We start from the raw sequence: 27,673 nt of genomic DNA on the forward strand, positions 1-27,673 counted from the left end.
GCTGTTTTGTCCAGACTGCCTGCTGCTCCTGGCCACAGGAAGGTTAGCAGTCAGTTTGGCACTAGCCTCAGTGATCACTTAGGGGCAGCTTGGGAGTGCTAGCCTGGGCTTCAGCTTTGCTCTTCCCCCAGGTCCCTCCCCCAGTTATTCTTGCTTCTTTTTTCCCCAAGCCCTTGAGCTCCTGCTTTCCTGGGCATGCAGCCCCTAACACACACACACACACACACACACACTCAGAGTTCTTTAGCTTTCTGACACTGTTCTACTCTTGAGATCACAGTAAAGGGAGTAGAAGTAACCCCAAGCTAAAATGGGAGCGAAACATCTTCAACTTTAATGAAGCCTATTACCAGCCCACTAAACCAGGAGGCAGACCGGTAGATTTACAACAAACAAACACAAACTTTATTCAAAAACACTGTTTACATAAACATGAGGTCTATGTACAAAATATAAAAAGCATCCTTCCCTTCGGAGAGGTTGGAACCCAGGACTCCTAGTCAGCTAGCCCTGGCTGCCCTGTCACAGCCTCAGAGGGAGGAGCTGCTGAGAGGCCTTCCTAGACCACAACCCATGATGCAACGGTGCAAAGCCTGTTCCAGGTTCCACCTCCCGGCAGGGCGGACCTGACTGAGCACTCTGCCTAACCCTGCAGACTGTTGCCTGCAGTAAGCAGCTGGCCTGCTGCTAGAGGTTTTGCTCCCCAGGTCTCCTATTCCTAGCATTCCCCTCTTTTCTGAGAGCAAGCAAGGTTGCAAAGAGAAAGGGGAGAGAGGCTGAGGCCGGGTGTGGTCGTGCATGCCTGTAATCCTAGCACTCCAGAAGCTGAGGTGGGGGTCAATCATTCATGGCCATCCTGGGCTACATGGGTCTCAAAGAACAAACAAGCAAACAAATAAGAAAGCAGGAAGAACGAGTCCATACGGAAGGCTGAGGATACCAGGTGGGATGAAAGGGAGGGTGGGAATGTGGACAAGACTGGAAACCCATGTCCAACCTGGCTCAAAGATGAGAGCCCAGGGGCTGGCTGTGGCAGCCCCGACTCACATGAACCAAGGCTGCCGTGGTGTAGATGGCTGCTGCTCAGACACGCTGAGGATTCAGAGTCCGCAGCCCATATTTACTAAAATATGAAGGGTTACTAAGACGAAGCCCAGTCTCCCTGGAGAGGGAGCACATCAGTGAGGCTGTCATGTGTGTGAGGACAGGTACACACCAATCTGGGTGAAGCCTCTAGCTTAGGAGTAAAGCTTTCGTTTGGTTGCCTAAACCTGCCTGCCTTCCTTTTCTAGAATCATTTCACTTAAATAGCCATTGGACAGATAAAGGAAACTAGAGAGACAGGTTTGCCTGCAGTGCTAGGCTCAGCTCTTTCCGAGATAGACCCAGGGGCCCCTTGAGGTCTGAACCAAAAGGCCACCACTAGCTTAGCCACAGACCCAGACCTGGGCGGGCGAGGCGGCATGGCCGCTGCTCACTGCACAAATGCGCACGCGTGCACAAAGCCATTGGTATATACAGAGATCCTACAGTCACAACGGACACGGGCCCTTCACAGCGCAGGTGGTTTTCTAAGAGAAGTGTGGACTCCAGCATTCAGGACAGGGAGCCTCTGGCAGAGGTGAAGAGGCCAGCAGGTGGGGAGAGGCGGGGCTCCAGCCCGTCCATGGGCCGGCGCAGAAGTTCCTCCACATGCCTGGCCACGTCCATGGTCTCATCCAGGTCAAATTCGCCATCTTGGTCAAGGACGGGGTCGGGGCTGGAAAAGAGCAGGGATGTTGAGGAAACTGTCAGGTCTCGTGGCTCCAGACCCCCATAGAGACCCGGAGCAGCCTGGCTAGAACGCTGACCAGGCTGAACCTGGGAAGATAATCTACTTCCGCTTGGATCTCCTGCTTCACATTGTGATCTCGGGGAGTTCGTCTTCCCTCACCTGTAGTCTTCCGTAACACAAGGTGACTGGCCAGTCACCTGGGATATTCTTCACTCTATGTGCTACCAAACTGTCTACCGAGCCCCCGTGGGAGCTTTTGGCTACTTAACGCCAAACCTCCAACTGTCTTCTTCAAGATGCAAATTAGGAACAGGGAAACTTAATCTACGCCAGCTGCAGCTAGAATCAGAATCTAGGTCTTCCTGTGTGTGCTGGTACAGGATTTTAAATCCCAGCTTTCACGTGTTAAGGCAGAGGCAGGTGGAGCTCTATGAGGTCCAGCCTGGACTACACAGACCCTGTCTTTTTGGAAAAGAAAGAGAATCAGAGCTTAGGTCTTGAAGGATAAATAACGGCATCATGGAACCCATCCCTTTGTACAACCCGCACATTGCTAGTAAGAACTCTCAGAGGAGGCTTGGGACGACGGCTCAGTCAAGTCGCTGCTTCACAAGCATGAGGGCCTGAGTTAAGATCTGCAGCACCCACATAAAAAGCTGGGTGTGACAGCGCATGCCTGCAGCCTCAGCACTGGGGGTGAGGAGGACAGACACAGGAGGAGCTTTGGAAGCCTAGACAAATAGATACGCTTCAGGCTCAGTAAGAGACAGAATCAGAAAAAAAAAAAAAAAAGGTGGAAAGTAACTGAGAAACATCTGACATTGCTCCCTGCCTCCACACGCATGCACATGTCCACGGAGCTACACAGACGCATACCTATGTGCACATATATATACCATGTAAATAAATAAACAATAATAGAGGCTAGTGATACAGCTCAGTGACACTTGCCAACAAATCAATCCCGATGCCTTGAGTTCAATCCCGGAACCCACAAGGTGGAAGGAGAGAACTGATTGACATAAGTTCTCTCTCTCACACACAAAGCAAGAGAGAGAGAGAGAAAGAGAAAATTTAAAACTTTAGAGTTAAAAGAATCCAAGTCTTTGTGATTTCCACGTGTGGTGGCCCAGCTGCAGTGTGCTCCCTAACCCCAGCCATCCAGCCTACACCACCACTTAGGAAGGGCTCAGCTCTGTTCTGCTCCCACCTTGTATCCACTCTGACGACCTTACACCGAAAGGTGCTGCGTCACTGTCTCATCTGAGCCTCATCCCAGTTCCACGGGGCAGGAACACCTCTTGCCTCTGATTTACATGTGCGTCTGAGAAACTTTCCTCGGGATCATATAGACTGCACCAGAATGAGGACCAGGACCCTAGATGTCTAGCTCCAAAATGCTTGGGCAGACTAGAGCCTGGGCCTAGGCTGGGTGCAATCAAATCCGGGGACCTCTGGATGCCTTTGACCCTCAGGAGTCTAGCTTGAGGCCCAGCCCCAGTACCACCCCATGGACCCCCGTGAAAAAATTGACCTACTTCTGTGGGTACATGTTGTAGTGAGCCTGGGGACACACTACTGGGGACGGGGCCTGGTCCATGTAGGTGGCGCCGCTTCCGGCGTCTGCGGATGCATTGACGAACCTGAGAAAGGAAGCAGAACACAGCCTCGGTGACCAGAGAGACCAGTGGCACAGACTGGGGGAGGGGCTTGTAGCATCCTCATGTCTTTTGGCCAAAGTGCCCCCATTGGGCTCTAAGGCTCAAGCTACAGGTGTGAGGTCCTGGGTACCATCTTGATACCGTGGAATCTTTCCTTCTCAAGGTCTAAGCCCCAGTGTCGGGGGAAGAGCGAGAAGAGGATAGAGAGGCAGCAGGAGAACAGAGCTGGGCTCTGGACACTTACTCGGGGACCACTTGCTTGATCTGTGGCTTCACGTACCCATCCACTGCTTTTGCTGCGGGGCAGGGTTAGAAAGGGGGAGAAGAGCAGTGAGGCCAACACGCCCTCAGCCTCCTGCCCACACCACCCCGCCGGAGCTTTCTCAGGGAGGAGATTTTACAGAGACTTTTGATAAACCCCTGCTGATGGATGGAGCCTGAGGGTCGCTGTGATCCCTGCTTTCAACCTATCTTCTCTCCTGGTGTCTTTCCTGCCATTTGCATGGCATCAACAAGATGCAAACCCCACCAATGGACCGCACAGAGAGGACAGCCCATCCATTTCGCCTCCCTGTTTAGAAAGCCGGGGCCAGGCTCGCTTTCTCTCTCCTCAGGTGTGAGCCCTTGAATCATCCATGCTGAGACCCGAAGCCCACAAACGAGATGCCCTCTGCCCAGCCCTCCGGGAGGCAGGACGCACCAAGCACAGGCGTGTAATACTTGGCAAAGACCTCATCCTTGGGTCGGTCTGGAAACACATAGATGAGGTAGCTCAGGTCCCCCAACCGGTCGGCCAGAGACCGAATGGAAAAATCCCTGGTGGTGAACGGCTTCAGATTCCAGAGGTTTCGGTCCGCTGTGAAAAGGACAATTTGTTCAAAAGGCTGCCCTCACAAGAGGATCGTGGGATTTTAAGAATTGCTTTAAAAAATAAAAAAATAAATAAATAAATAAATAAATAAATAAATAAATAAATCAGAGCCTTTCCCAGCATGCACTGCAACCCCAGCCTTCCCGCTTTCTCATGCAGGGGAGCTCATGCTGGAACATTTCTACTCAGCAAACTGTGCGTGCAAGAGGTGGGGCGGCACGAAACCTCGGGGACTCACCAGGTGTCTGCCCTCTGTGGGGTCAGTGGTTTTAGGTTCTTGGAGACCAAAAGGGATGGGAAGAAAAGCTATTTCCCTTCCCACGCCTCCCATCCTCTGAGCTCAGTTCCTGCCTCTCCTGGACAGGGGTGCTCGTGGACGAGGGAGTGAGGAAGTGGCGGTCAGAGCTCTGGCGCCCGGGGTGTGGGCAGGATGGGTACTCACGGGAGTCGAACTTCCAAGCGATGGTGATGCCTCCGATCTCTGAGTCGCTAAAGCGCAGCAGAAAGGTCCCATCTGGTTTATTGATGAGCAGGTCGTGGGCCTGTTGCTTGTTCACAAAGCCGAGGATGGCCCTGGGTGTGTGGTACATTCGGCATGGTTGCTGAGTAAGCGGGCACCCTTCCCAGAGCCCTCCACCTGCCCGCTGCCCCTCGGGGCCTGCTCCTCACCCATCGTTCCAGTGAGGCTTATGGTGCTTCTTCAGTACCTCCATCACCCCGTCGAACCATTGCCAGAAGGTATAGTTCCAGCCCGGCAAGTTCTCCTACGGGGCCCAGGACAGTCCTGGTCACAGCAACTCAGGGGTCCCACCACCCCTGTCCCCGACTCTTCCCAGCGGGCCACAAACTGACACCCCCCTACCCAGGTCCTCACAAGCCTCCACACAGGGGGCAATCCTGAGTGGGGATAGACGATAAGAATTGTTGTCTGGGCTGGGGAGACCTATGAAGGTCATTCTTGCCCCGTCCTATCACGGACAGATGGAAAAAAACTGAGGAACAAAGAGCAGAGAAGGCCCAAGACTCCGTGGCCATGAGTGGATTCCAGCTCAGGGTTCTTATCAGTCTGCTTTGGCTCGCTTGGCTGGATGGGATACCTCGAGGTCCCTGTTTGCATTTCTGTGGTCTAAGTGTCAACCTCCCCTGATTATAGGAAACGTGGGGGGTGGGGCGGAGGATGGGACGCTAGCCTCAGAGGGTGATCACCTGACTTCAAGGTAAGAGAAATTGTGCCGGGACCTCGATGGTCTCCAGGTAGCAGGGGGCTGGCCACTCACCCGGTTGAACTGGGACCAGGACACGGACATGCTGCTGTAGTCCTCGAGGTGGCTGTTGCTGCTGTTGAACAGCTTCTGGGCCAGGAACACCAGGTTCTCCTTGGTCAGGCCCCGGTTGCTCTGCACTTCGGCCTTGAACTTCATGTTGAGCGCCTCACAGAGCTGCGGCCACAGCACCTTGTCAGGTACGGCAAACGGCACCCTGCCCTGAGCCGGAGAGACAGAAAGAGAAGAAAGGGCAGACTGAGGGGAGCCGGACACGTCCTCACACAGGCACACACACACACACACACACACACACACACACACACACACACGCTCACACACTCATGCCCACACGTGTACACACACAATGCATACATGAAATAGGCAGGGACTAAGGGACAGAAAGGACTGAGAAGCACCCAGAGAGACTATACAGACAGACACAGGGAGGAAAGAAAGGAAGAGATAGTGGGGTCCGACAGAAGCAAAGGCCAATCCATGGGATTGAAGACAGAGGTCAGGGACCCCAGCCACAGGGCAAAGGCAAGGCAAAGACCAGGCCTAGAAACCAGCCCTGCCCCTGAGGGAAGCAATCGGGGCCTTAGGACATGCCAGCCAGCGGGTCAGGTACTTACCTCGCTGTCTGGCTGAGGCCTAAGGAGTTAGACTAATCTGAACACAGTTCTGGGGCCTGAGGGCCAAGGTGGAGGGGCCCAGAAGAACTCACCGGCTCGGCAAAGGCGTTGTCCCACAGCACGGTGGCGGTAGCATTGTGGTCCTGGCTGCCGTGGACGATGACGACCACGGGGAGGGACAGGGTCTGTGGAGGTCAGAGAGTAAGAGCTGAAGGGTTTCGACCCAGCGTGTCCCCTGCGCAAGCAAGACTCCCAACCCTTGTCACAAACCCACCACAGGCCACGGGCCCTTCCCAAGAGTTCTCAAACGTCAGCCAAGCAGCATGAGGTAGGCTGCTTGGCTCACGCCTGTAATCCCGGGTCCCGGAAGAAGGAAGCAGAAGGACTGTGGAGTCAGGGCTACTCTAAGGCTGTAGGGCAAGACTTCGCTCTAAAACAATAACGGAGAACCCTGAGGGTCTAGGTCCTCTTAGCCTACTGCCTGAGTAACACTGTGATGAACGCAGCAAACAGGTGCCCATAGACTCCATGCAGGTTCACAGGGCGCTGCAGGGTGACCAGGCCGAGGCAAGAGAACTCGGAGCCCTATGGCCTTTTCCTTCCTGATTCTTCTCTGTGTAGCCCTGGCTGTCCTGAAACTCACTCTGTAGACCAGGCTGGCCTCGAACTCAGAGATCTATCTCGCTCTGCCTCTCAAGCGCTGGGGTTAAAGGCGAGTGCCACCACTGCCCGGCTTTGATATTTTGTATTGTGTTATTATATGACTTTTTGTTGTTGCTGTGTTGTTTTGCAAACAGGGTCTCCTGTATCTTTATGTAACTGAGGATGGCCATAACCTTCAGATCCCCTTGCCTAGACCTCTGGGATTACAAGTGTGCACCACTGTTCCTGGTTTTTTATGGTGCTGGGGATCAGACCTAGGGTTTCCTGCATGCTAGGCAGACAATCTAGGAACTGAGATAGACTCCTTGGGCGGCTTTCTAAATTTTATCTATTGTATTGTATCTATTATTTTAAGTATGTGCGTGAGAGACAGAGAGCGAGAGCATGTGTTACAGCGTGCATGGGAACATCAAGAGCAATTCTTTCAGGGGTGCAGGGATCAAATTCAGGCTGTCGGGCTCGTAAAGCAAGAGCTTGCATCAGCTAGGCCACCTTGCACACTCTACATTTTTGTTGGTTTTCTCATGTGCACGCATGTGCCTGAATGCCCGTATGTTTGCCGCAAGCATAATGGTATCTATGGAGGCCAGAGAGGTTGCCTGATCCCCTGGAACCGGGGCTACAGGCGGTTGTGAGCCATCCAGGCACTGAAAACACAATCCAGGTCTTCCGCAACAGCAGCAAATGCCTGTAAGCGCTGTTGAAAACATCCCTCCAGCTCCTTTTTTTTTTTTTTTTTAATTTATTTGTATGACTGTTCTGTCTACATTTGTCTACAAGGATGTATGTGCCCCTACCTATACTCATCATTGCGCATGGAGGCCAGAGAGGGTAATGGATCTCCAGGAACCGGAGTTACAGATGGTTGTGAGCTGCCATGTGGACGTTGGGAATTGAACCCAGGTCCTCAGGAAGGGTACCCAGTGCTCTTAAACACCGAGCCATCTCTCCAGCCTCCAGCCACTGCTCTTTTTGGTGTTTGTTTGTTTGTTTTTTGGGGGGGTTCTTTTTCTTTTTGAGACATGATTTTCCTTGGTAGCTCAGCCTGGCCCAGGACCTTGCTATGTAGCCCAGGCTTGCCCTCAACTTGCAGTCCTCCTTCTTAGCTCCTAACTTCCGTCACACCCAGCTCAATCTGTACCTTTCCTACCGGAGCCAGGTAACCTCGGGCAGGCCCCTGAACTAAGCCGTCGGCCTTCGATGGACGGAGTGGCTGGGGCCTTACCTTCACCTGGAAAACCAGCTCGTTGCTGCCAACGCTGAACTGAGACTCAAACAGGACCGTGAACTTCTCCTCGGTCACGGACTCTGCGCCACGCCTGTCAGCACGCTTGATTCTTTTCAGTGACTGAAAAGCCAGGGAGAAAATGGCCACCAAGCCCCAGCCCCGGGTAGACACACCCCCCCCAAGGCGGACCCGTCCTCACCATGTTTCTGAAGTGGGCGCTGAGGGTGCCCGTGGCTTGGTGATACTCCATGACGCAGCAGTTGTTCAGGATCTCGCCGCTGCACTCGCTGCAAAGAGAGGGGAGCCCAGCTCCACAGTGTGGTACCGAGGTCTCCCAGGGCCCTTTGCACACTGGGCAGACACAGCGTCATTAACTGAGATCCCTGGGCCTGGGAGACACGTTTTTAATGGGACCATCAAAGATGGCACAAGCCTCCTGTATCACTCACTCACTCACTCACTCACTCACTCCATGGGTGGCTTCTCCTGACCCTTTTCTCAGTTCCCATGTGCTTGTTTGTCTACACTCTTCCAGCTCAACAGGTGGTATCTGCCTGAGAACAAACTCCTCTCTCCCCACCCCCTGCTGCTCTAGCAACATCCAGAGATTTTTGTTTATTTGGTAAGACAGGGTCTCACTGTGCAGCCTCCGCTGGCCGGAAACTCTCTATGTAGATCGGGCTGGTCTTCTTGCAGCGATCTACCTGCCTCTGCCTCCCAGGCGCTGGGAGGAAGGTGCACCCCCATGCCCAGCTGAGTTTGTTTGTTGTGGGTCTTTTGTTTGTTTTCGTTTGTTTGTTTGTTTGTTTGTCCCTTTGTTGTCTAGGCGGGCTTCAAACTGACTGTGGAGCTGAGGGTGATTTTGATCTCTTGATCCTCCTGCCTCTGCCTCCCAAGAACTGGAAATGTAGGCTGTATTAACCTACCACTCCAGGCTCTAACTGTCAGTTCTCACCAACAACATGAGCCCCTGTGTGTGTGTGTGTGTGTGTGTGTGTGTGTGTGTGTGTGTGTGCACGTGCGTGTCAGCAATCAGCTTATTGAACAAAGAATGCTTTACAGGTCAGTGGTCCAGGCAGGAAGGAGGCAAGCTCTCCTTGGACCACAGTGGTGGACCCACTGCTCAGCACATGTGACTGGGCCCATGGCAGTTCAGGGACGCCCTCCTAGGTGTCAGACACAGGCAAGGCTAGGAAAGCACTCGGAAGGAGAGAGGCGTGTTACGAGAAAGAGCCCCCGACCCCAGCAGGGAGGGACAGTCACACTCACTTGCGGGTGTTCTCGTTCTTCAGCAGGGACTTGGCCTGCTGCTCGCTGATAATGGTGGCCTTCACCTGCGGCGGGTTCATGTGCACATTCAGCTTCCCCCCCACCAGCAGGCGCACGGTGGCCGCAAACTTGGTCTGGGTCTTCAGGACCTGAGGAGGCTGCTTCTCGATGATGAAGGTGCTGCAGGGGACACAGGCGGCCAGACAGTTGGCCAGAGGCTGGCTCAGGGGAGAGAGCTGGCGGCCCAGCAAGGAGGGGGATCTTCCTGGGGGGCCTGGGAGCGGGGGAGACAGGCAGAGGAGGGGGGCCTGGCCTCTGTTCCCTGGAAGGACTTGGGGGGTTGGAGAGAGGCTGGGTACCATGGTCCTTTCTGCAGTGTCCCCAACACATGTGGACAGGACAGCCACAGCAGCAGAGCTACTGGAGCCATAGTGGGTGCGGAGGGCAGAGGGCAGAGGGCAGGGTTTAGACAGCTCCTGGGCCTCACATGTCCACCCCCAGGAACTGCCATGCCCCGCTGAGCATGGCCGGGAGGCAGCAGGTCACCTGGTGACCAGGGCTGAGATGATGTCTGTGATGGTGGCGTTGACCTCGGCCAGCATCTCCTCCACGGGGCCTGGGATGGGCAGCTGCTGGCAGAGGTGCTCGGCTCTGCGGATCTGCTGCCGGTTCTGCCAGATGATCTCGGCCAACTTCTCACACCTGCAAGGAGCCCAGGGCCCTCAGAGGGACAGTGGCTCCTGCTCCAGCCCAGGCCAGGGGAGGAGGCCGCATGACACTGTTCCTCCCTGCTAACAAAGTCCCCCCCCACACACACACAAGATGCTGGCCTTGGCCACCGGTACCCTGCAGAGGACAGGCAGGGTGGCCTCACCTTGGAACCAACCAGCTCAAGAGTAGCCCTGCCCATTCCAAGACACCCCTACCCCTTGGGAGAGCCACGTCCCAGCAGGAGCCAAGACACTGCTAAAGCGAGAGCTGCCAACTCAGGGACAGAAGAGGCCGCTGGCGTCATCGCCCGAGCCCCTGTCCACCCTGCCCACCTCTCGCCCTCACCAGGACTGCAGCACATCCAGGCTGCCCTCGGGGGGACCCCCGTTCCCGGCCAGCTGCTGCCGCCGCTTCCACTGGATCAGCTCGTCGTCCAGGATGATGGTCTGCTGCTTCCGCAGCAGCTGCAGGGTCTTCTGGTGCTTCTCAGCCAGCTCCTGTGCGAGGGCGGGCACAGCAGCCTTCTGGCCTCAGGGGAGCATCCCACGGGGCCCGGCCTAGAACCCGGGGCCCGGCCCTGCCCTCTCACACCTGCTGCACCTCACATGCACCCCCGGAAAGGGGGACCTGCTCTCACCTTGGCTCGGCCCCCACCCGGTGCCCTGGGTCTCAGGTGACAGAGCCCCCTCCCGGGCGGAGGGACTCGGGACCCACTAACCACGCGGTACTGCTGCAGCGTCTGCGCCTCCCGCTGCAGCCAGGTCTCCAGGGACACTTGCTTCTGCTGGAGGGCCGTCTCCCGGCTCATGCGCTCCTGGGGGTTCAGCTGAGCCAGCTGGGCGAACTGAGCTGGAGGAGGAGACAGGGCACCCACCACCATCATCTCCTGCGTCCATCAGGAATCCTAGGGAACCTGCACTCATGTGCTCTGGAGTGGGCTTTCCAGGCAGACAGCCCATCAATGACAAGTCAGGGTGCCAACCAGGGCATGACTGCCCAATGCTTCTAGGCTCTGCTCACAAGCCTCCTGCCGAATCTCCCCTGAGCGGTTGGAGCAGGTGTCCAGAATGAGGCAGAAGGAGGGCCCTGCCTGGCGGCCCTTGCCTGCCCCACACAGATGTCGGTAGGCCCTCCCCACAGGACTTAGAAATGGGTACACATCGCCCTGCTGTCTAAAAGCTAGGTGAAGATGGGCAAATACCTTACTTTTCTGTGCCTCAGTTTCCCCACTTGTACAAGGGGAGAGTCCTGACACCAGCTCAGTGGGCTATTATGGTGACTGAAAAACCGATGATACAGGAAACTCTCTGAAAACTGCCTGTTGCATTTAGGATCTCTGCAGTTTGGTCCTAACTGGTGGACAGAGGAAGGTTAGAAATGCTGGGTGACAGAAAACACCCCCTTGGCTCTGTCCCTGACGTGGGAAACCCATTCAGAAGCACTGGCTTTTCCGTCTCCATTCATTCCTTGAGTTCAGCCCTGTTTTCTCAGGAGCAGTGAGACTGTCCATGATGCCTGACCAGGGTGGGTCTCTGTGGGTTCAGCTAAGCACCCAGCTAAGAAGGAAGGAGGGGGCCGGATAGATAGACACAAGTGTTTCCAGGATCTCCTGGATACCATTGGCGTAAGAGTCTCATCAGGGACAAGAAGTGACAGTGTCTCAACACCAGTTGCTGGGAAGCTCCTGAGTGGCAGGAACAGGTGTTGAGTGAGGTCCTAATGCCCTTACCTGTGTGTGCATGTAAGCATGTGCGTGTACATGCAGGTGAGTGTTCTCAAGTCTCTGTGTTGTGTGTGTGTGTGTGTGTGTGTCAGAGGTGTGTGTTGACACTGGGATCTTGAAGCTACATCCTTATCCCCCACCCCAGCTCCTTTTAACATTTGAGAAGAGATCCCGAGACACCGGTGGGACAGACACGAACTCAGCAGCTCTGCTTGCTCAGCTCACTCAGCTCAGCTCAGCAGCGAACGCCTGAAGCTGCCTGTCTGCCCCCGCTGCTAGCAACCCTCCCCCGTTCCACTTTAGGAAGACCCTGGATGTGGCATTCATCACGCTCTTCAGTGGCCCTGGAGCCTCCCTGAATCTTTGCTCAGGTCTAGTCAAGAAACTGTACATACTGGCACATCTTCTTCAAGTTCCCAGCTGGCCTCTGAGAACTATGTCACACTGACCTGGTTCTTGCCCCAGGGACACACAAGCTCGGATAGACAAAAGCGGCACTAGCAGCCAGGATGAGACCGCAGGACTATGGGAACCGTGCTCCTGGGTGGCGGGAGGCAGGAGTTCTTAGACTCAGAGCATCCTGCTGAACACAGAGGGCCAATACCCTGGCTCAGACTCCCCTTCAAGGATCCATTCTGGTGTCTCCTGGCTATTTGCACAGGCTTCTGGGAAGGAGGCCAAAAGACCCAAGTCAACCGTGGGCTCCACTGGAAGAACTGGGTCTACCCTTCTGCAAACAGATGAGTACTTCGTGTTTTGATCTGCAGCACTAGAGATCAAATCCAGGGCTCCAGCGCACGCCAGCCAGCCCAATGTTTGTTTACTGAACTACGTTTCCAACCTTCTGTGCTTTCAGTATCGAGCAGGATAAGCAAGAAAAATTGACACTACATGCATAGGGACACAGGCCTCACTCAGAATCCGAAGCAAGATCTGTATACTGGCAATAGGAACAGCTCAACTAAAAATGCATTGACAGAAGCTGGTGGTACATTCATCCCTGCAATCCCAGCGCTCGGGAGGCTGAGGCAGGAGATCCAGGAGTTCAAGGCCATTGTCAGGTACACACTGAGGCTGAAACCTGCCTGAGCCTAAATATAAAATAGAATACATACAAAGCAAAACTTGATAGTATGTTGTCTACATTATAAAACCTTATGTTTTATAAGGTTTATGTTACAACTAGTCTTGGCATGTTATCAATTTTTTAAAAGCATGGATAAGGGGCCAGTGGAACAGCTCATCGAGTGAAGTGTTTACTTGCAAGCAATAGGGACTTGAGTTCGCACCCCCAGCACCCACATAAAAGCCCAGCATGAAGGTGTTCGTCTGAAACCCCAGTTCCATAGAGGGGTGGGGGCAGGGGCCCGAGACGGAGAATCTGTGAAGTTCAAAGAGCTCCAAAGTTACGGTGGAGAAAAACTGAGACAGACTCTAGAGACCAACCGCTGGCCTCCACATACAGACGTGCACAAGGGCACCAGTGCTCACACACACACACTCACACACGGCGCTCACAACTGTCTGTAACTCCAGTTCCAGTGGAGCCAGCATACATACAGGCAAAACACCAACACACATAAAATAAAAATAAATCATTTTTTTAAAAAAGCTAACTTAAAAAGAAAATTAAAGACTCCAAGAGCCATCTAAGGAACCCCTCCTGAGTGAGTACCTGATGCCCTCAGAAAGGACCCATAAATGTTTCTCAGAAAGGAAAAACGTTTTTCACAAAGCCATAAGGCCTTCATTGTCTTGCCATAGTTTTTGTTTTGTCTTTTGCTTGAAATTTTTAACTTGTCAGATGACACAGTATATTGATAATATAACAACGGAGCAAAAATAATTCGTTCACAGAATTTTTGAGAGGTTTTCTTACTGTGCAATATCAACACTAGATACCCCGAGGACAAAGTCATTGCAAATAAATCTTGGATTTTAACTGGTAACTTCATGGCTGGGAGTAGTAATGCCATCTTAATTTACTTATTTTAAAATAATTTTTATTTTCTCTATGGCAGTTTTATACACATACATGTATATAATATATTTTGATCGTATTTACCCTGCCGTGTTTTTTGAGTAGGGCATATAGTTTCAGTGTGTAGCCCAGGCTAGATGGAACTTGCTGTATGGCTGAGGATGACCTTGAACTTCTGATCCTTCTCCTTCTACCACCCAATTCCTGGAATTACAAGTATGGGCCACCACATTCAATCTATGCAGACTGAATCCAGGATCTCATCATACGGGGCAAGCAAGTTACCAACTGAGCTACATCCCCAGTCCTGAGTCTCCACTCTTGATATCTAACACCGGCACAGTGGAATTTTCCAGAGGCTACAAGACGTTACCACAGATTGAAAGCAAGACACAGCTATCTTTTATCAAGGCTAACACGAGAGAGATTTGCAAACAGTCATGCGTTGCTGAAGGATGCGGATGTATTCTGAGAAAGGCATCGTTAGGGGATTTGTCATTTTGCGGATATCAGAATGCTTCACAAACTAGATGTCCTGGCTCACTACATACCGAGGCTATATGGTATGTAGTGTGTATGTGTGTAACATAGAACTGTGCTCCATTGCTGACCAACGCACTGTTAGGAAGCACATGACTATGAAAGCACTTCTGGCTGGGCGATGGTGGCATATACCTTCTTCAATTCCAGCACTTGGGAGGCAGAGGCAGGCAGATCTGAGTTCAAGGCCAGCCTGGTCTACAGAACTAATTCCAGGACTGGCAGGCAGGGCTACACAGAAAAACCCTGTCTCAAACAAACAAACAAACAAACAAACAAATAACCACGTCTGCTCTACTCACTAAATTTGACTTTGAAAAATACATTATAGGGTTTTTTTTTTTCTTTATTCTCCTTTCATGTTAACTTTGGTGGGTTGTTGTTTAAGGAGACAGCCATAGAAGACACATTCTTTTCAAGCACACAAGCCATGTTCATCAGGACAGAGCGTGTACCGGGCCGTAAGAAAGTCTCAGTCAAGCTGACACTTGAGTCATATTCTCGAGTCACAGGAGAGTTCAATAAGAGATAGCATCAAGGCCAGTAAAAGCCCAATGCTTACACACAGTAGACAGATGGGAATCAAACAATACATTTCTAAACAAAACACAGGTGATGAGATCAAGCATGAGAGAGATTAGAAAGATTTCAAAGTGAACGGCATGAACACACATAGCATCTTTAAAAGCCCAGGGTACCAAAAAGCAGTTTGTAGAGGGAGATTTGTATCTTTGAAAAAAAATATACATAGAGAGAGCATAAAATTTACTCTTTCCATGCCTTGAATCTCAGCACTTGGGAGGACAGAGGCAGGTAGATCTCTGTTAGTTCCAGTCAGGTCTGGTCTGCATATTGAGTTCTAGGTCAGTCAAGGATACGTAGCAAGATCTTGTCTTAACAAAATAAAAATCACTCTTTCCTACAGTTTCAATGGTAGCTGTAACATTTTATGTTGATAAGTATGTATACATAAATGTACTTGGGTTTGGCTTGTACATTTATATAATCTCAATACATCTGAAAGGACTAAAATCAATATCTATGTCTTTACCTTGAGAAACCAGATACCAGGAGGGGACGAGAACTCCACAAGAAGACCAATTAAGGAGCTAACCTAGGCCCCTGGGTCATAACAGAAACTGAACCACCAACCAAAGAACATGCTTGGACCTCACCTAAGTCCCATACACATGTGTAACCGATGGGTAACATGGTCTTCATGTAGGTCCCCTAGCAAGTGGAGCAGGGGCTGTCTCTGACATGGACTCCATTGCCTGCTTTTGGATCACTTTCCCTTAGCTGGGCTGCCTTGTCTGGCCTCAGAGGAAGAGGGCGTATTTAGTCCTGATGCAACTTGATGTGATGGGTGGGTTGGTAAGGGAGGGTCAGGGCTCCCTTTTTCTGAGGAGAAGGGGATGGGGGAAGAGGGTGGGAAGGTAGGACCAGGAAGAGAGGAGGAAGGAGGGGTTCGATCAGGATATAAAGTGAACAAATTAATATATATATATTTTTAAAGGAAGGCGAAGAAAGAAACAAGAAGGGCACAGGAAAAGGCAGCATGGCCCTGCCTGTTCTCACTGGACTAGTGGAGTCAGCCTATCTCTAGGGTCAATCTCAAGACAACTCAAATGTACCTGGAGCTAATTCTTTCCAAGTAAGTTTTCTTTCCCCACACCCTTACTGTAGCAGCCGTTGACAGACTACAGAGCTGGAAGACAGCAGAAATTCTTCAGTCACCCTGCCTCTAGGACCAAGTCCCCTTAGAGTCTCAACTAGGGACAAGGCTGGTATTTCAGCTCTATTGAGCCCACTCAAATAGTGGACTCCATGTCAAGTGCTCCTTCTGGCTGGGGTATACTTGGCCCACTTCCTTCTATTTGCTGACATCTCACAGGCTGTCCAAGACTAGAGGAGACTCTTGGTTAGGAAGATACAGGGGTTTTATGACCTAACTCTAGTTAAGATCTGGTTCTGCAACTTGCAGGCAACCTAGGCCAAGTTATTTGTTCTCTTTAAATTCCCCTTGTAAAACAAGGACCTCAAGCTATGCCCTCTGCAGGTTCCTTGGGAGGTCGCCTTGCATGCATTACACATGCAAAGGGTTTAGCCCAGAGCCTAGACCACAGCAGAGGCTTGGTGTCCCTGGAAGCCATGATGATTCTTACTAGGTTTTGGACATAGTGCCCAGGAGATGGTGAGCCTCCTCTCCGGCTGGAGATCACAGAATGTCTCCCCCTCCAACACACACACCCCTGAAAGATGCTCACGGCATCCCGGATCCCACCGCCAGGCTCACCTTGGAGCCTCAGGCTCTCCTGGTACTGGATGATGAAGTACTCTTGGGTCTGCTGCAGCTTCTTCAGCTGGTTCTCCGTGTCCTGCGTGATCAGGCGCAGCTCCTCGAACGTCTGGTTGATCTGAAGGTGCTTCTGGGACATGGCGTCAACCAGGACACCAGCAGGGGAGCTGCACTGGGGACAGAACAGATTGAGCTGGGCGGTGGTGGCACGCACCTTTAAGGAGAGGTAGTCGGATTGTGAGGTCAAGGCCAGCCTGGTCTACAAACCGAGTTCCGGGCCAGCCGGGGCTACACAGAGAAACTGTGTCTGGGAAAACAAACGAACAAGAAACGAAAATCAAACACAAACAAACGAATAAGACTAGACTAAGCGGAAGTGACAGGAGCAGTGTGCCAGGCTGAAAGGAGGGGAGAAAACATGAGTCCCAGGGGAGCTCTGACATTAGACACCCCAAACTCCAAATCTGGGACTAGAAGGGAAGGTTAGAGGCTAGGCAATGCCAGAATTGGAGCAGAAAGGAAAAAGAGACGGGAAACAAGTGGCCTGGCAAGTTAATGGCGACCCCGAGGCAGAAATTTCTGTTTCGGATCTGGTTTACCCTTGAGAATGTGGAAAAAGTCCATCAAACTAGAAAGGAACATGTGCCAGGTGTCATGACAGGATGATGTGTCTCGTTCCATAGTTCCCTACTGACCCAATTGGCACTAAGTGCTGGGGACAAGTAGGAGACACACACACACACAGCTTTTTAGGAGAGGAAGAGAGGAAGGGGCAAACCTTTCACAGAGGGCACCCTGGAGACCCCCCAAAATAAAGCGACAGGGGAGACATCAAGAATGCCTCCTTGAATTTTGCTATCCCTACAACACCTGGCTGAGAGGGGACCGTGTGGTCAGGGACTTTCCGACTAAGTAGTCTCAAAATAAAGTCCAAGCTCCTTCGCGTGGCTTCAGACAGCCTGGCAGGTGGCCCCCACCTGCGTCCTGCCGGCTTCCTTGTTGCCAAAGCACAGCAGGTACGCGTACTTTCTGCACCCATTCCTTCAACACGGCAATAGGCCTGCCCCGGGGCCTTCACACTTGCTGCTCTAGCAGCCTGGAGCATTCCGACAGCAGATCTTCCTGAGACAAGCACTTCAACTCCATATCGCAGGTGTGGGTTTCTCAAGCCCAGCCGAACCCTTTAGTGTGCTTGCATAGGTGGCTCTGCGATTCTCAACAACTCAGGGATGCAGAACCGGGCTGGGAGACGCAGTGCCTGGCTCTTGACTCCTCACCCACTGTGACACCCCGGCGGGTTCTCCGCTCCCCGGCCGCGATAACCACTCACAAGTCTTCAACCATAAGGCATCACCAGCACCCTCAGGCCCTGTTGTTACTTTGGGATACAAAAGTCCTCCTTCCTCCTTCCCTCTGCGCTCTTAGGACACACCCCTGCCAGCTGTCCTGTGTCTTCCCTCTAGCACCAGGCTCACTCAGCCTGGTCTTTGCTGGCACTCCTATGTGGAGATTGCTCTGTTTTAAATTTTTATTTTATTTTAAAGAAGTATTTAGTGTGTGTGTGTGTTCGCGCATGCATTTAGAACTTCCTCTTCTGTTCTAGTGTGCAGTTATTCATCCTTAGCCAGAACACAGTTTCACTTAGTCCGTATGCTAACCTTATAGTGCAAATACTATTGCTATAGCCATTTTACAACAGTGGAATCTGGGGATGACTTGCTTAGCAGGTTTGAAGCCCTGGGTCATCATTAGAGGCCAGGAAAGAAAGAAGGAAGAAAAGAAAGGGGGAAAGGAGAGAGAGGCTGGAGAGATGGCTCCGCAGTTCTTGCAAAGGACCCAAATTTGGTTCCCAGCACCCATATCAGGCAGCTCACAACTCCCAGTAGCTACAGAGGATCTGATGCCCCTAGTTTCCAAGGACACCCACACACTTGCCCACACACCTATAAGTGAATCTTATCTTTAAGACAGGAAGAGAAAGGGAAGGAAATGAAAGAAAAGAAGAAATAAAAGCTTAGAGAGCCAGGGGCTGAGCCCAAGGGGTCACTCTGCCCATAGCCTGAAAACACACCGCCTCTCACACCTGCCCCTGTCTTGTGCTCTCCTCATTAACCACATTACATAAACATAGTGGGATCTAGAGAGGAAGTCTATGGAGGCCTCTCCAGCTCCTCTCCCACACCCGCAGACACTCACGTTGTTGGCTTCCCGGACCAGCCTCTGCTCATTGTACAGAATGTGCCGGATACAGCGGACCAGCTCCATGGGGCAGCGGTCGTAGGTGTTCTGAAAGAGGACAAGAGGAACCACCAGTGGCCACCTGGTGTGGCCACGCTGGCTTCCTTGCCTCGCCCATCCCGTCCTCTCCCCTCAGCCTGAGCTTTTCCAAGGAAGCCCCAGGATTATCAGACACCCCTAGCTCTCCTTTGTCCTCCTCCCTCCCCCAGAGTTTCTTACTAGGTTTATAGTGCTGTAGAAACTCATTGTCTGAACACAAAGCACCTCCAGCCTCCCACCAGCTTTGACTCTCTTTGAGCACGGGATCCTACGACAGAAACTCAAAATGTTCTTAAGTCATGGATGGAAAAACTGATGTTCAGATAGGCTAGGCATGTGTCCTGGGGCACATGAGAGAGAGAGAGAGAAAGAAGCAGAGACAGAGAAACAGACTTGGGGCATCTGAGGCCAGAATCAAGGTACTTTCCACTAGGCACCTGGCCCTGGGTTCCTATTTTGCTTCCCCTCTGGTTTCTACTGTTTCTTCCTTTCTCTCTAGGATGAGCTTTTATTCCCCTTGCATCCTGCTGTTTGGATGCAAGAGGGGCTCTCTAAGAAACACAAGTGAATTCCGATAAATGCTTGACCTCGAATGCCACCCACACCCCTTTCCCCATTCCATAAAACCCCTGCCCCCCTCCACATAAAGGAGAGGCTATTTTTTTTTCAAAGCCTTTTATCCAGCTCTTGCTCCAGGGCAAATCTGCTTCTCTTCTGCAGCAATCTCGCCTTTAAATGAGCCCCGAGGGAACCGTCTACTTGCCCTATCCCCTCATTTCTAGACTCTGCCAGGCTTCCGTTCTCCTGCGAAGGAATCCACCTGACTCAGTCTGTCTGTCTGTCGGCTAGATCTGTCTGTAAGGCTGCTTCACCCACCCCTCCTCACCCCCTTTGCTGGAAACACCCCTTCCCCCCCCTCCCCACACACTCCCACCTCTTGATTTGTAATATGTTAAGGATCTGACAGGTCTGACTTAGAAAGAGGGGGTGGGGGAAATTGAAGGAAAGTTGCCAGTAAGCTTTGGGTCACATGGTGACTCAGTGGCCAAGCCAGTAAAAATCCCAGGGGTTCTGACGTTTGGAAGGAAAGCTAAAGGGGGCCTTCCTGCAGAAGGCAGGCCTTCACACCCACCTGGAGCTGCTTGGCGTAGTGGCCCAGCTTGATCTTCAGCAGAAACCCATCCTCCCCGACCTGGTGCTCCGCCTTCTTCTGCAGCTCCTGCACCAGGCCCTCCAGGAGCTGGGTGGCCTGGCCTCGGTCCTGAGGATTATCCAAGTCAATAGCATCCCTTGAGACGGGGGAAAGGAGAGAGAAACTGTACCGAGAAGACCAAGCGCCAAGCGCGATTCGGGGCGTTCCAGTCCCACAAGACTTGTTCCTGGCAGCTGTATAAGCATCAAAGTCTAGAAAAGTCTACCCTCCCGTAGCTCCCATTTCCCTCTTCCCCTTTCCCAGGGACACCGCCCCTTCCGCACAAGGACAGATAGAACCAGGGTCATAACCAAACCACGAAGAGGAGACCCTTGGCGCGGGAGAGCGAGGCACCTCCCCCACTGACGGTGAAGGCCTCGGGGCATGGGGCACCTACCACGGCTGGCTCTCGATCCACTGGGCCAGGTAGTGCCTGACCTCGATGGGGAAGTGCTGCCCATACAACACTTGCATCTGGCGCAGCGCATCTCCCTGCAGCTGCTGGGCCTGAATCCAGCCGGCCATGGCTGTTCACCTAGGGGAGAAGATAGGTCATTTGTCCCCAAGAGGTCTCTGGCCTGCCAGTGCCCCTGCAGTGCCACCAAAGGACCCGAGGACCGCGGTGAGGCCAGGCTCCTCCCCTCACCCCAGGCACGCTTTCCTGCGCCCGGGGAAGGAGCGATGGCCACCCTTCCCTTCCAACAAGGACCCCTCCAGGCTGGGAGGGGAGGGAGAGTGGAGATTTGGACTGGCATACGCCCTCCTCTCTTTCTATCCCTTTCACCCCATCAAGTTATCCCCAGACTCAAGGAAAGGGGGAGGGGGTGTTTACAAACCGAAAGGGAAACTTAAGAGATAGAGGCCCACAGTCCCACCCCCACCCCCAAATAGAGACGACTGCAAAAATTCTTCCCACCCAGCCTCGGACCCACATTCTTAATTTCTGGGAAGGGCAGCTGCTCCGACCTAAGAGTGAGAGCAATACAGCGACGGCCACTCGAGGTCCAGGTCTCCTCGGGCACGTGTCTGGGGTTGTCAGGGAGAAAGGGCTAGGAAGCTGTCTTTCGGGGCAGCCCTGAGCTGCACCCCAGAGTCTGCCCGCTCAGGGTGGAACTTGACAGCGTCAGCGTCCACCGCTTGAGTCCACCTCCGGCTGCGCCCCGCGCGGGTCCCTTGTCCCTGCTCCCTCCGGAGCTCGCTCGCGTTCGAAGCCTGGACGGGTGCCTGTCCCGCGTCAGGCCGTGGGGACTCCCGAGTGCTGCGTCCTGGGGACGCGGCTGCAGCCTAGATGCCCCCGCCGTCCACGCGCCCCGGGCGACGCCACGCCGCCCCGGCCACCCACCTGCTGCTGCGGAGCGCCCCGCGGCTGTGGCTCCGGGCCCCTGGGGCTCCTGACGGCTCCTGACGGCGGCGGCGGCTGTTACTACAGGAAGGAGCAGAGAGCAGCGATTTCCTCCTCAAAGGTCAGCTGCCTGCGATAGACCATACACAGCGCGCGAGCGAGCGCCAGCACCCCTCCCAGCCGCGCTCGCTCCCTCCCAGCCTCCGCCCTCGGGCCCGGGCTCCCCGGAGAGTGAGCCGCGGCCGCCCCGCTCACCCGACGGGACCGCCAGGCTGGGCGGCGCCTCGCGGAAGACCGCCCCGACGGCGGGGTGTCCTCCCGCCCCCCGCCCTCCCTCCCTCCCCCTCCTGCCCTCCCCCCGCCCTCCCTCCCGCACCCTCCCTCCCTCTCCTGCCCTCCCTCCTCCTCCTGCCCTCCCTCCCCCCCTGTCCGGGACTCCCGGTCTGTGTTCCCCTGCAGCTCCGGGGGTGGGGGTGAGGAGGGAGCGTCCTGGGACAGCTGAACTGGAGCAGCCAGAGGGTGCCGGGAAGTCCCGAATTCTGGAAATCCCAAACTAGGGCCTCAGTTTTATCATTTGCTTAAAAAATATTATCATTTATTTAAAAAAAAAAAAAAAGAGGGGGGGAGAAGAAAAAAAAAAGGCTACCTGGAGAGATGCCTCCTTCTCTCTCTCTCTCTCTCTCTCTCTCTCTCTCTCTCTCTCTCTCTCTGTGTGTGTGTGTGTGTGTGTGTGTGTGTGTTCAGGTGAGGGCGTGTGTGGCTTCCCTAACTACTGCAGAGTCAAAAGTTTAGAAAACACTGGGGATTCCAGGGAGGCCAAGTCCACTTTGGTCTCCCCACCTCTCTCTCTGCGTGACTCCCACCATGTGACCTTGCCACCCCCTTCCGACCTTTGCAGGTAAGAAATGTCAATCCAGAAGGGGGGCCGGGGCGGGCCCAGGACCACACTGTGGTCACACCGGCCTCATCAGCCAGCTGTGACCCATAAAATATTCAGCCCCTCTGTTCACCTACGTCACATCTGCCCGCGGGCTTTGCTGTGGCAGGCCTGTTCTTTTGGCGCTTTGCCTGGATCATAGTCCCCATCCCAAAGAGTTCCCCCTCAAGGCCCAAGGGTTGGACAAGGCCAGGCTGGAAGTTTGCCTTCCCCTTTGCCCAGCTTCCCTCTCCTCTGGGCCTCCTCTCTGCCTGGCAGCTGGCATGAGCCCTACCAAAGGAGGGGCCAGCCTGGCTGCCTGCTCACAGCCCATCTGGGCCAAGACCCAGTGGCCTGGGGGCATCGTTCTCATCAGCTTCCTCCCTCCCTCGTTCCTCCTTGTATCTTTTCTCTCCATTCCTAGTTCCCGGTCCCTCTTTCTGGCTCTTTCAACCTCCCCAGTTTTTATTCTTTTCACTTCAGAGGTAGGGGGGAAAAACCTGAACCTATTCTGCAGAAGTTGAAATGTCTGGATTCTCCCCGCCCTCTGTGTGTGGTCACAGTGACTTTTCTTGGCAGGATCACGAGGAAAGGAATTGAAAACGGGGGGGGGGACGGTCGGGGGGAGCACAAGGAGGACTGGGTGGGTGGGTGGGACCTTAGTTTTCAGATGCTCTGCCGGGACAGGATAGGGCAAGGGGCTCTGGGGGAGGAAGCATAAGCCTTCCCCCCTCTCTTCCTCCTCCACCCCATACAACGGGTTGGAAGGGAGCCAGTTAGACCCTCAGCCCTCAGCTCCGGGTGAATGTCAAGTTGGCAGTGGGCACGAAGGTGATTTTACCTGTGGGAACTATAAGAGACCAGATAGGGGGAGTGACTTGGCCGGAGTCTTGGAGCCCGCCAGCGGCAGATCCAAGCCCATTGTCCCAGGATAGTTGGACCCCGCTTGGCACCTGTGCTGCCAATCTTTCACGGCAGGCAGGCAGGTCTGGTGGCCAGTGACAGGTTCATTAGGCTTCCCAAGTTCTCTGGGCTATGTTCACAGGCAGAGGACCACGCCGGTCATGCCCCCCCCCCCAGACACCTGGGATCCGGTAGCACAGAGCTGCCCACCCACTTCCAGGCATCAGCTGCTCCAGACCCCTCCCCCCAGGACCGGCAGAAGTCTGGGGTTCCCACCAAACATCTGGCTGGGTTGGGCTTGGCTTGCTGGGAAGATGGCTTAGGCCTGTGTCCTAAAAGGCTAGGGTGGGGGTGTGCCAGTGAGCAGAACCGGAAGAGAGCAGAAGAGTCTGCAAGCCCACTCATGTCCCCAGACCCCATCAGGGCCCATGGGTAGCTCCCTGCCTGGATGCTGGCCCTCTCCTCATCGGGTCATTTGACTTCCTAATCCTTGTATCTTTAAACATCTTTTTCTTATCGCTATTGTGTGTGTACATGCTGTGGCCCTTGTTTGTTGGTTCGAGACGATCATTATGGAATAAGGTCTCCCTGTCAACCTTGTACGGCTTGCCAAGTGCCTTTACCCACTGAGATATTTTGCCAGTTCATCTTGTATCTTTCGCTGCTTGGATTCTGCCTTTTTCTATGCCCCCTTGTTATCTTAAGTTTACTTTATGTGTATTGAGGTGAGGGTGTCAGATCCTCTGAAACCGGAGTTACAGATAGTTGTGAGCTGCCGTGTGGGTGCTGGGAATTGAACCCTGGTCCTCAGGAAGAGCAGCCAGTGCTCTTAACCGCTGGGCCATCTCACTGGCCTGCTCCTGTTATCTAAAGAGGCACAGTGGGCAGGTGGGGGTACAGGGCACCTCTACAGCTTTCCCAAGATGGAGCCAAAGGTGTTGAGTTGGATCGGGGGCAGAATGACTATGCTTGTGATTCAGGATAACACTACTGCCCGAAAGCATCAAATTTGGCTTTTTTTTTTTTTTTTTTTTTTTTTTTTTGCTTTCGGTCCTTTAGGTTGGTCTCTGCTATCTCCCACCACAAAGCTCCCTGTTGGTTTTAGGGGAGCAAGGTTTAGGGCAGAAAACTGAAGCCTGGGGGAAGGAGTTAGGGAGATCAGAAATGGCCCGGTGCCTGGATGGAACTGGAAGTAGGGGGGCTGGCCTCTTGCCTCTGATGGTGCATGATCCCCAGTTCTGGGTTGAAGTGTTAAGTGGAATAAGGGGAGATTTAAAACAGTCACACTAGAAAGCCCAGAAGGGTGGTTTGCTCTGGGGGTGTGGAGACAGCTGGGTCTCTGGGCTTCACCGTCCAGCCCTCTTAGCATAGTCAACTCTCCCAAGCCCCAGTGAGAGGCCCTACCTCCACAAGCAAGATGGGCAGCTCCTGAGGATGATACCTGAGGTTGACCTCCGGCCTCCACGCTCCTGTATGCACAGGTGTGCCCATACACACGTGTGTACCCATACCCTCCCTGAAACACACACCCCTCCACACCCATCTTGACTTGAATCACGGCACGTTTATGCTAACATGGTAGGTAGCTTGACTGATCCTGCCAACAACCTTGAGTGAAGGCAGGGCTGGCATCACCCCAGTGATTCACCCAAGAAAGGGACCTATCTGGTGTCTGGGATTGTATGTAGCTGCTACCACAACCAGCCTGTGGGCAGGGTCTCAGCGACGGTTCCTAGGTGTGCCACTTCCAATCCAGGGCCACACTTGTAGACTGACGAGGTCTCCCTCCTCTGGCTGGCCTCACCCAGACGGCTCTGTGGTAGCCATCGTGGCCCCTGCATTCCCACTTTGAGCAGAGCCCTGTTGTACAGAGTGTGCCTGTGTGACCTCATGTTGTATGAAGGTGGGTTTGGCTTAAAAGATAATACTAGGTGGCTGTTTACGCCTTGCCCTCAGAACCCAGGACAGTCTGAAAGGCCTGTAAAGCACCTGGTACGGAGAACAGACAGGTGTCTGTCTCCCTTGGCCTCACTACCTAGGGTAGGTAGGTGGGACAGAATCGCCTCTGTTTTCTTCTGCTGTCTCCTCTTCAAGGTGAGTTTCCCCTGCTTGGGAGCCAGAGGTGTGTCCCCAAGAATGTCAGAGGTGTCCCAAGAGGTGTTTGTGTCCTGTGGCTGGAAGGGGAGACCGGGCACCCCACTCCCGAAGCTGTTACACATTCTCCTTCACCCCATCTGAGTTCTCCTTGGACCGTCTACAACCGTTCCAGCCCCAGCCTAGGCCCCAGACCAGGGCTCAGCACCTACCCTACCTCTGTGTAGAAATTCTGTCCTTTTAGTGTCCATGCAGCCAGAGCAGGAGGTGGGGAATGGGGGTACGTGTGCATGTGTGCGCATGCTTGTGTGTGTGTGTGTGTGCGCGTGCACTCAAGAGCATGCATGTTCATGTGTGTAGGCATAGGCGTGTGTGTGTGTGTGTGTGTGTGTGTGTGTATGGGTGTGTGTGTTTTCTCCGTGAACGCTGAGAAGGGGAAGGAGCCTCAGAGTTGGGGTGAAGCCCCTTCCGACCTCTGTCCCCTGGACTCTAATGCTCTTCAGAGAAGTCAGTTTACAGAGAACTCACCAAGAGAACACAAGGCTACCCTGCCTGAGGCATGGTGACTGTCCTTTGTTTCTGGGAATAGAGGGAAGGGAGGGAGAGAGGAAGGGTGTGGGACTAGCCCTGGTGGCAGTGGAGGGTTGGAATCCTGCTTTCTTTGCCCAGCGGCCATGCCCACCTACCCAGAAGAGGAGGCTGGCAGGATGGAGACTCTAGACGCAGAGAAGAGGGTGTAGCTACTGTAGTGGGTGGCCATCTCCTCCCTGGCCAGGCGGGCAGCAAGAAACCTGTGCTTCGCACACCCTGCTCATGGCAGGCATGGAAGAGAGTGGAATGGGCAGGAGTGGGCTTGGCCACAGTTCTGAGCGGCCCAGGCCAGCCTGGCTCTGTGTCCTCACCCTGATGACTATCGTCCCCTCTTCCCGCTCAGCTCGTTCGCCCTCCTTCCAACTCAACAAGAACTCTTTTGTGCCTCCACCAGCCTGTTCCCAACCTCCAGTCTTCTGGGGGGTATGTGAGAGAGGGCTCCTTCCCTGTCACCCCCCCCCAACCACAGGGTTCTGCCACTTTCTTTTGTTATGACTCCAGGGGCTTTCTTTCTTACTGTCTGTTTCTCATTGTTCCCTGGTTTCTTAAGTCTCCAACCCACCCACATGGTCCTTGCTTGCTCCCTGTACACCAAGCTTCAACATAGGGCTCCATCCATAGTCCCAGGAGCAAATGGAACCGGTAACATCAAAAGAAGTCTGATCCCATGTCCCAGCCCTCTGCTTGCGGCTTTGGGCCTGGCCTTCATGTACTGCTGAGCTCAGTCCTGAGCATGGGTCTTTCCTTCAGCCACCCCAGTCCCCTTGCACCCCTTCTCAGCCTGAAGTTTCTATTCCCTTTGTCCACCTACCTGGAACACCAATGCCCCCGTGGCCCATTGCTGACACCCTTCTATTTGTTCGCAGGGTCTTGGTGCTCCAGAGGAAAACACGATCTTTAGAGTCATACGAGCCTAACACAAACCTTTGGCTCTGCCATGTGATCTTGTGTTAGGATGGCTGTTAAGACAGCCACAAGGCCAGGAGCGATGCCTCATGCCTGCCATGCTAGCATCAGGGAGGCTGAGACAGAATTGCCTGGGCTATGCAATGAGCTGACTCTGTCTCAATAAACCAGCAAATCGACCAACCAAGACTTAGTCACAGCGCCTGGCGCTATGTATATTGTGTGTCCCAGGTATATTGTGTGCCGCTTCTTATGACCCCAATCAGTTATTTTTTTCCCCCAAAGGGTGGGTTCCACTCTTGATTCAGAATAGAGGCTTCATACATGTTTTCGTTGGATAAGAAGGCTCCTAAAGCTCAGAGCTTCCCTGGAGCTCCAAGTTTAGGGCATATCTGGGATCACTCTCCCCACCCCAGAACCCGCCAAAGGCTCTGCTATTTGTAGTCCTAGCCTCGGTCTGTTCACATCCCACTGACCTGCTTCCAACCCCATGGCAACAGCAGCGGCGGCGGCGGCGGTGGCAACAGCAGCAGCAGCAGCAGCAGCAGCAGCAGCAGCAGCAGCAGCGGCATCTTTGCCTGCTGCTGGGCTGGCTTTTGAGTTCCTAACCTGCCCTGCAAGCCGGCAAGATACTGGTTGTGCTGGCGCTGTTCTTTCTTCTGCCTCAGCCACACCCTCCCTTGGTTAATGCACCATTGCCCCAGGACTCTGGGTGTAGAGGGCATGGTGACCCTGTCCCAGGAGACACAGGGGCCCTTGAGCTTTCCGGAGAGCCACCCCTTAACTATTCCTGGAAGGGTGCCCAGATAGGTGAGGTACACAGGCGCCAGATAGG

The 27,673-nt window shown here is 53.6% G+C and overlaps 1 protein-coding gene across 2 annotated transcripts; it reads right to left on the bottom strand.

The window, feature by feature from the left end:
• Positions 1-382: 382 nt before the first annotated feature.
• Positions 383-27,441, bottom strand: LOC110550874 (signal transducer and activator of transcription 5A). Of its 2 annotated transcripts, XM_060386702.1 has the most exons (20): positions 27,315-27,441; positions 21,429-21,509; positions 20,484-20,621; positions 20,027-20,183; positions 18,814-18,903; positions 16,615-16,789; positions 10,793-10,923; positions 10,420-10,571; positions 9,910-10,065; positions 9,364-9,543; positions 8,294-8,381; positions 8,092-8,214; positions 6,296-6,388; positions 5,584-5,790; positions 4,976-5,070; positions 4,749-4,879; positions 4,136-4,291; positions 3,680-3,731; positions 3,313-3,417; positions 383-1,759 (listed from the first exon to the last, which is right to left on the bottom strand). In XM_060386702.1, exons 3-20 carry the CDS (start codon positions 20,609-20,611, stop codon positions 1,597-1,599), a joined length of 2,382 nt encoding a protein of 793 aa, XP_060242685.1. In that variant the 5' UTR covers positions 20,612-20,621; positions 21,429-21,509; positions 27,315-27,441; the 3' UTR covers positions 383-1,596. The 2 variants fall into 2 exon arrangements, with proteins under 2 accessions (XP_060242685.1, XP_021496799.1); XM_021641124.2 differs by lacking the exon at positions 27,315-27,441 and having other exon boundaries at positions 21,429-21,667.
• Between the last annotated feature and the right edge of the window lie 232 nt (positions 27,442-27,673).

Source organism: Meriones unguiculatus, chromosome 7 (genome assembly GCF_030254825.1).
Source record: "Meriones unguiculatus strain TT.TT164.6M chromosome 7, Bangor_MerUng_6.1, whole genome shotgun sequence".
Classification (NCBI taxonomy): Eukaryota; Metazoa; Chordata; class Mammalia; order Rodentia; family Muridae; genus Meriones; species Meriones unguiculatus.